The 8695-nt window shown below is 41.9% G+C and overlaps 1 protein-coding gene across 2 annotated transcripts in view; it reads left to right on the top strand.

Moving 5' to 3' along the window:
• PARP4 (poly(ADP-ribose) polymerase family member 4) overlaps positions 1-8155 on the top strand; it is a 47967-nt gene extending 39812 nt beyond the window's left edge. For both annotated transcript variants that reach the window (XM_081860026.1, XM_081860027.1), the window contains 5 exons: positions 1666-2445; positions 2740-2844; positions 3846-3948; positions 5128-5257; positions 7163-8155. In XM_081860026.1, the coding sequence (XP_081716152.1) occupies positions 1666-2445; positions 2740-2844; positions 3846-3948; positions 5128-5257; positions 7163-7337 (1293 nt within the window). In that variant the 3' untranslated portion in view covers positions 7338-8155. The remainder of the gene's footprint in view (positions 1-1665; positions 2446-2739; positions 2845-3845; positions 3949-5127; positions 5258-7162) is intronic.
• The last annotated feature ends 540 nt before the right edge of the window (positions 8156-8695 follow it).

Raw genomic sequence — 8695 nt, forward strand, 5'->3', positions numbered from 1 at the left:
TGCGTTTCTAAAATTCCTCTAAGGAAGTTCTCTTCAGACAAAAATTCTGAGGAACTTTTTGACCACTTGTATGACTCAGTGGGAGGCACATCTAAACTCTGAGGGGATTCAAAAACAGATTTTCAAGGGTTTTGAATGATAATTTAGGGAAAACATAACATGTGTCATTAGTTAAAGCTAAAGGACCACTGGACAGTTAAGTCTAGTCAAAGGCGACTATGGGGTTGCGGCGCTAATCTCGCTTTCAGGCTGAGAGAGACAGCGTTTGTCCATAGACAGCTTTCCAGGTCATGTGGCCAGCATGACTAAACTGCTTCTGGCAGAATGGAGTGCCATGATGGAAGCCAGACCACATGGAAACGGCGTTTACCTTCCCGCTGCAGTGGTACCCATTTATCTATGCTCACTTGCGTGCTTTCAAACTGCTAGGTAGGCAGGAGCTGGGACAGAGCAACAGGAGCTCACCCCGTTGTGCAGATTCTAACCGCCAACCTTCTGATCGGCAAGCCCAAGAGGCTCAGTGGTTTAGACCACAGCACCACCCGCATCCCTTATAACGTGTGTGAACCATACAGTATTTGAGTCTAAATGAATGGATTTTTCTTCATAGTTGAGTGATACTTCCATACCTGACATCATGTCTGAATTAGCAGATGAGATTTCTTCTCCAGTAAACTTAACAACGAACAGAGTCTCCCGATTTCTCTCCCCTCACTGTTTGGCAGCTGCATTGCCGTTAGCTGACGTATCTCATGCCAATCCCAGCTCTGATTTGTGGGTAATTCTGAAAGCCTCCTAGTCTGATCATATGTGGAATGCACACCGCTTTCCCAAGCAGCAAGAAATTCCAGGGGCAGCCGTGCTATTTGGATACCTACAGCATTTTTGTAATATTTGGATTGTTTACAAATACAGAAGTGGAGCACACAAGTGGAGGCAACTGGTATATGCTGTCCTGCCATGCAACTGATCTACCCCTTTGCATCCAATCCCCAGAGAGAGGTACCACCAGTTGCCTTCAGATCACAGCTAACTCTGCTTCTTCCCCTTGCAAAACTTTCCGTTATGCACACACACACACACACACACACACACACACACACACACACTGTTGGGTGTGCCCCCTTTTCCAAGCAATGGTTGCTTTTCCCACCCCAAACATTCAAGAAGGATTAAGAAACTATCTTCTCACAATTCACTCTTGTAAAGATGCTGAACCACTAGGAAATGCTAACATTCTTCTGTTAAATCCCAAGTTATGATCGGGGAATATTCCAAGGCAAGGGTGGCTTGTGCATGGCCCTCCAGATGTTGTTGTGCTACAAGTCCCATCATTTTTGACTGTTTACCATGCTGGGTGGTGGGAGTTGGAGTCTACTGATATCTCGTAGCCACTGGTTAGACACCCCTGCTGCCAGGCAGTCCCATTAGACGGCAATCTCGCAACAATCCAAAGGTCCTCTACGGAAGTTCTCCCAAGGCAGACATTCCGGGGTTTTTTTTAAATCAGTTGTACAACTTGATGGGAGGCATACCTTAACATTACAAGAGTTTTGTGTGAGGGGTTTCAGAAGCAGATTTTTCAAGGCTGTGGTAGTTAATGTAGGAAAAGCAGAATGTGTGTGAACCAAATTTGAGTCTAAAATAACAACTTTTACCCCATAGGTGCCTTCTCCTATTGCTGGCAGCAAGCTTGAGGGTAGCTCCTTAGGCTTCGGTTCTGGAATCCAAAATAGTGCTCCAATAAGCGCTCTTCCTCCACCGCCTCCTAGTCCTCTATATGGGAACATCCACAAGTTTGGATCACCTGCAACTGGTCTGTTCGGTTCTGCTTTTGGCAAACCTGCTTTTGGATTACCTGCAGCTGCTCAGTTTGGTTCACAAGCAGTCCCCCAAGCTCCGATAAGCACTGCTTCACCACTGCCGCCTCTGCCTGCACGCATCCCCAACACGTTGGCTTTTGGGTCATCTGCATCTGGTCTGTTTGGTTCTACTTCCAGTCCCAGTTTGGGTTCACAGGCAATTCCCCAAGCTCCGATAAGCACCGCTGCTGCTCCACCACCTCCTCTGCCTAGAGGCAGCCTCAACATGTTTGCTTCGGGATCACCTGCAACTGGTCCATTTGGTTCTATTTTTGGATCACCTGCAACTGGTCCGTTTGGTTCTACTTTTGGATCACCTGCAACTGGTTCGTTTGATTCCCAGGCAATCCCCCAAAGCTTTAGCTTGAGGAAATTTGATATGCTTCAACAGAAGGATCCGTTTCCACTTCCAGCGCTTCCACCTAAAAGAGTGCAAGCTCTTAAGCTTTCTCTAGCACCTGGAAAAGCATTTGTGCAAGGAAGTGCACAGGAGTCGGTCAGCCCTCTTCGCAAAGTGCCAGAAATGCAGTGCTCAAAGGAAACCTCTGAGGCTTCTCACAAGATGCACTATAGCTTGCAGGGGGTAAGATGTCTTTAACTATTTTTAAAACTGAAAACTGTATGTTAATTGTAATCCACCCTGGGACATTCTGGTGAAGGTTGGGTGATTGTGTGTGTGTGTGTGTACACACAGTATATATGCTTATCTGTTCTTATTGCTTCTCTAGCCTATACGACTATTTTTGATGGAGCACCTACCCTTAGAGAGCAGGGCTTTTAGATGTGCTGGGTTAGGTTGTGATTCTTCACATCCCTTGAGGACTAGCTCTGGGGGATATTTTTCACTCTACACTGTTGTCTGTCTCTCTCTTTAAAGGATACTCTCCCGGAGAGGCACAAAATGAAAAAGGGCCAATCATTTCCTGCACAGAAGCCGCTAAGGGTTGTATCCTGGCCTCAACTCTTTAAACTCCAGAATCAGGTATGCACCTTCTTTTTTTCTCTAGCTGTTGCAAGAAAAGAGGGGGGGAAACAGACAAATGGAGCTCACCCTTGGGTGTAGCCAGGAGGAGCAAAGGGGGCAGTTGCCCCCCCCCCAGATAAAGTAAAACAATAGAAGTACTTAACTAACTGACCAATCACGTCGGTTCTGCCCCCTAACAAAAGTCCTGCCCCCTCCCAAAAAAATCCTGGTTACGCCCATGACTCTACCATTATTTTGCAGAAACAGAGGGCCTATCCCTCTGATACTGCGGGGAAGGGACATTTTGACAAATAGAGTTTGTTGTTGCAGCTTTATGATTATCTTTATATTTTATTGATTTACATTTGTGAGCTGCCCAGAGAGGATACCATTGATGGGGTGGTATAGAAATTCCTAAATGAAGCAGAATTTTATTTATGTATTTGCATATCCTAGATGCCTCAATACACAGGTTCTTCGGGCGTCAAGCAAATTAGACATTAAAATGAAAATGAAACATAGCATAGAATAACAGAAAGAAATTCAGAGTAAGATCTCACAGAAAACACAAAGTATAACCAGGGAGGAAACTTTGGGTCTCTTCGTATGTTAATGACTGAGGTGGGCAACCTAAACCCTGAGGGCTGCACACAATATTTGGCCTAATTTCATGCAGATGGAAAGAAAGGCAAAAACAGGGAGAAAGCAAAAACAGAAAAGGGGCATCCCACCCCATTTCTGATTCTGGCCCTGCCCACTCTTGGCGTGCAGCTTTAAACAGATTACCCCTAGGGAAATGTAGCCCTATCCAGAAGACAAATTTTCCACTTCTGTTACATGAGAAACCTTACCTTTTTTGCCCATTTGTGCCTCACCTGTGTTGAAGAGGCTGCCTGCTTTCTTTTTTTATAGAGCCATTCATTACATGTGTTTATTTTCCTTTAAAAAAGGAAAAGAATAGCTTTCACACAACAATTCTCCTCTTCCCCCATTTTATTTTCTATGAATGTGTTTTCCAGGATGGTTTTTGGCAGCTGATCCCTGAGCTTGGGACTCTTCTGGATTTCGATGTGGATTATTTTGTCAACGTTTCACTTGCAAAAAAGGGAATTAATTCACTTGGTAAATCCCATTTTACTTCCTTTATACAGTGTACTCGAACTTCTGAAATGCTTATTCCCATTGAAAGCATTGTGAAAAGTCGGTAATGACTAACTTAAAGCCTATTGTTTTCAGTGGAACCTAGGCATAGTATTTATACAGCTACCCAGAGTGGTTTTTGTGGCATGCTGGCACACTCACAACTGTCCTACAAAAGTTCTCATGAACAAAAAAGAAAAAGGTTATTGCTGTTGTTTGCTTTATGGCTGTATACAGACTTAGTTCCGCTTCTGCAGCAGGGCAAGATGAGCAAACTGTGGACCTGCCACTCAACAACAGTAAATGATCCAGTGGGGATCAAATTATTTTTTAATATAATTAGATATTCTGGTTTTCACAAATACTATTTACAGCTATAATAAAAGCACAATGGAATGGATTTGGGAGTGAGGGTGTCATGGAATTCTACTCAGTATGATCCAGAGCAGAACTCCCAATGTATAGTTAGCAGAGTAAAAACTTAAACATGTTGCGGGATTCCCCAAAAATAGACCAGAGGCAATTATATTTCATCCAACAGAGCTTTACTGCTACTGAAGGCAAATGAGCATAATGGTCACAAATCCAATTCATTCAGGATTAGGATTGGCACTGTCCATAAGAAATCCAGTTGCAGCAGACTTAACTTAAACTTACAATGACTTATAATAAGACTAAACCTACACACTAAGCATATTATGTACAGAACGCCACACCAGAAGGAAGAGAGATAGAGAAAGTGAAACCCAGGCTCCTTCTGGCCTTGTTATTATAGTCAGCATGACCTTGACTGAAAGAGATAACAGAACCAGTTTAAGCCAGCTGTACTCAGCTGCTCTGAAGGAATAACCCAAATATCATGAATTTTCTGCTTGTTCCTTTCACCCAGAGAAGCTTCCAGAATCCTCTTGAATTAATTAGAATAGGAAATATCTCTACACATCAGATCAATACTTTCTGTACTAAGAAATGCAAACTGGCAGAGGGAATCCATGCACTCTTAGGGGGGAAATCTTTTGATACTCAAGTTTTAGATATTCAGGATACCACCAGTCTGCTTGACAACAGCACTAACACTTTAGTTAGGAGTACTTTAAAGAATTAATTCTTCAATATGAAACATAGACAGTTAAATGCTACTGCTTGTTTCTATTCATCCAGGCCCCAAAGGAAAAGAGAAGCTGTTGCGGTTGATTGCTACACTTCTGGTGCTACAGGTTATACGTTTCAAGCAACTGGAAGGCCTCGTCTTCAGATCTTTAACAACACTGAATGACTCTCCCCCATCGTGGTATGTTTTGTAAGCAGACTTAACATTTCAGGCAACTCTTCTCTAAAAGCTAAAGCGTTTAAATCAGTTGTAGGCATTAATCCGTAGTACTAGGACTTCCTTGAGTCAAAGCAAACTGAGGTTGTAAACACGGGGGGCTGGGGACCATTGAGACTTGTAAGTGGAAGTCACGGAGACCAGAAATGTATTCTGCACCAGTGACAGAGCCACTCTGACTGCCTTTAAGTAAAGCAGGAAAGGTGGCAACTGGCTGAGGGCAGGCAGGTTGGTGTTCCATTTGCCATTTGCCCTCCTCTGGCTGTAAAACACATATTCAGGGGGATGTTTCAGGATATGAGACTCCAAGTGGGTGACATATGAGAGCAGCTCAAACAGTAACTTGAATTTCAAATAATAATAACTTGTTTAATATGAAACTTTAGTCTTTGGAAAAGAGGACTGACCAAGTCCAACATTAGGAGAAGAGGTTCATCAAGAGTCTGAGGTTCTAACCACCCAGTCTGTAACTAAATCCATTTCAAATGCTAACTTTAGAGATAAACCTTCTACCTGGGTTGATGCCGTTGTAAAAACTTCAAAATGGGACCAGCGGTGCTTCCCAAATAGCTGGCCCAATAAGCAGAGAAATGTAGCTTTTGAGGGTGAAGGATGCCCAGGCTGAGCTCAGAGAGAGAAGACGCAAATAAATCACAGATTTCCAGCTTCAGACAGAAAAGTAGTTTTACTGCCAATCATAAAAAGCATGAAGGTTACAAACACTATTTACAAAGAGTTCATTGCTTCTGCCTCTCCAGGCGGAGGTCTCCTTACATCCAGCCAGTTTGATGGCTAAGATCAGACTCCTTAAAAGAGTTCTCACCGTCACTCCCCAGAAGTTGCACATGCCCAGATTACCTCCTCCTTTGACCTTGTAGCTGTCCAAGCTAGCAGCTTCCGGAAATTAGCTTCTCACAGATAATCCCCCCTGTATCATTGGGGGACTGTGGCAAGGTTTTTTTCTTAGGTTTTCCTAAATTACAGTTTGTTGTAATTAGTTTGTGGTATAGATATGTTAAGGGTACTCGCAATCCATTGGAAACCTCCACATAAATCTCACTGGAATAAGTTACAGGTAGGTAGTCGTAGTCAAAATAAAAAAGTTCCTTCCAGTAGCACCTTAGAGACCAACTAAGTTTGTTATTGGTATGAGCTTTCGTGCATATCTGAAGAAGTGTGCATGCACACAAAAGCTCATACCAATAACAAACTTAGTTGGTCTCTAAGGTACTACTGGAAGGAATTTTTTTCTTTTGTTTCACTGGAATAAAAGAGGCTTAGGAATGTCAGTAGCTGCCTTACACAGATCAGATCATTGGTCCATCTAGCTCAGTATTTTCTAAGCTGATTGATAAGGAGCTTTTCAGAGTTTGTCAGAAATCTTTTCCAGCTGTATTTGGAGATGTGAGGCATCAAACCTGGGATCTTTTGCATGCAAGGCATGTGTTTTGCTACCATCGAGCCCATGGCCCTTCATGCGTACAAATCTGTACAATGTTGATTTCAGATGCCCTCTTTGTTTTAATGAAGGAAGAATTGGTAAAGTTGGTGGGAGTCTTCTAGGCCATCTAGTTCAACCCCCTCCTTGATGTGAAGAATCCAGAGCTAGAGCATCCAACCTCTAATTGAAAACCTCTGCCAAGGAAAATCTGCCAACTAGGCAATTGGTTCCATTTTCAGACTGGTCTGTTAATAGGTTTTTCCTAATGTGCAGCCAGAATCTACGCAATTGTAGTCACAGGGCCCGTGAGATACAGTCCTGTCCTCTATGGGCAGCAGAACAAGTCTTTTCCCTCTTGACGCTATGGTCAAGTTGCTGTTTCATTTCGACACGATCATTTTATTCATTCCTTTCTCCGCTGTTCTCAGGGCATTTGAACCTGTGAAGAAAGCAGTTGAATGGGCAAGGAGAACTGAACGAGAATTTCCAGCAATTTGCCAGCGTCTTGATCTGGGGAAAGACTGGGATTTTGCCACAAAGAAGCTGCTGCATATTGAAGAGATTGGGATTGGCATCACTGTTGTTTCCCCACCTCATATCTAGTCAGACTAACAGAAATATGGCATCATCATCTATTTGCTTGTCTCTAATCATAATATGTTGATTTTATCTGATTAAGATTTTGGTTTTCTATCTATGTATTTGATCATGGAACTTTGATACTGCAGATTGTAACCAAGAATATAAAACACCAAAAAAATAGTATACAGTAAATATTATGACCTGTTTTCTCAGTACTCATTTTGGGTTGGGGTTCATTTTGTTTTACAAAATGATTGTTTTGTGTTTTAGGAGATATTCTGACCAGGAGGCTCAGTACTATTCATGTCAAAAGTTTAGCTGATGAACCTGGTAGTTATGGGGAAGTGAAATATAAAGATTGACAAGGAAATAGTGGGGCAGAAGCTTAAACAAGTTTGTGGGAATGGAAACTGTTTGGAGATTGACTGCATAGTATATATATTTTTAAACAGGTTTCCATCAGTGTAACAGATTCAATGAAAATGTTCCCGAATCTTATTGCCTCTGGTAGTTAATGCTGGCAAAAGAATGAATGCAACATGGTAGCTAAGTATAAAGCAGAAAAAGGTTCCTTCAGCCATAAGCTGATAAAGAAAGTGCTATCAGAGTGGATGTAAGAATGTATTGGGATAGTTTGCATTTAGTTTGGATTTGTAAATACTGTCTCTTTAAAAATTAATAGGTAATCATTATAGACACATTAGCCCAACAGTTATTTTCTGAACTAAATCAATACATCTACCCAGCTACAAATATTTTTCTGTGTGAATAACCATTCTGATAATTTTTCAAATATAATTGCACCTGATGAAAATAAACTGCGCTAATCTGCTCAGTAACTATCCAGCCTTCTTTTCTACCTGCAAATCATGGGAATTTATTTGCCACTTTGTTTTTGTGAAGATTCAGCTAGGAAAAGCAATGCTGGAATGGGGAAAAGGAAAATGGTCCAGTGCATAGGTTCCTGTGTTCCCACACTTAAGAAAAGTCATGTGTGTTAGCCATAAATAAGACCCTACAAAGTATAGACACTTTCTCTATAGGTTAATTGTGCAAAATGCAGTCCAGTCCAGCGAAGAGATGCAAGATCTTCTTGTGTAAGAATAAAAGATTAAATAAATATGCAGGCAAATGGTTTGGTGGCAAGGTTTGCATCATTCTTTAGGAAAATATGAAGAAATATCGGTGATAACCTTCATTTGAACTAGACTCCTTTCCTTGCTGCTTTTAATTCATAGTGATACCACTGCCTCCAAGGCCTATCCCACTAAGACATGGCTGGATGCCATGTTTAATTGTATTAAAAGCCTCCCCTACTGGTCGCAATTACTTTATAAATACTACTTCTCCACAAACACATATTAGTACAATGAAGGGGG

Source organism: Podarcis erhardii, assembly GCF_964252035.2.
Source record: "Podarcis erhardii genome assembly, chromosome: 4".
In the NCBI taxonomy this organism is placed as follows: Eukaryota; Metazoa; Chordata; class Lepidosauria; order Squamata; family Lacertidae; genus Podarcis; species Podarcis erhardii.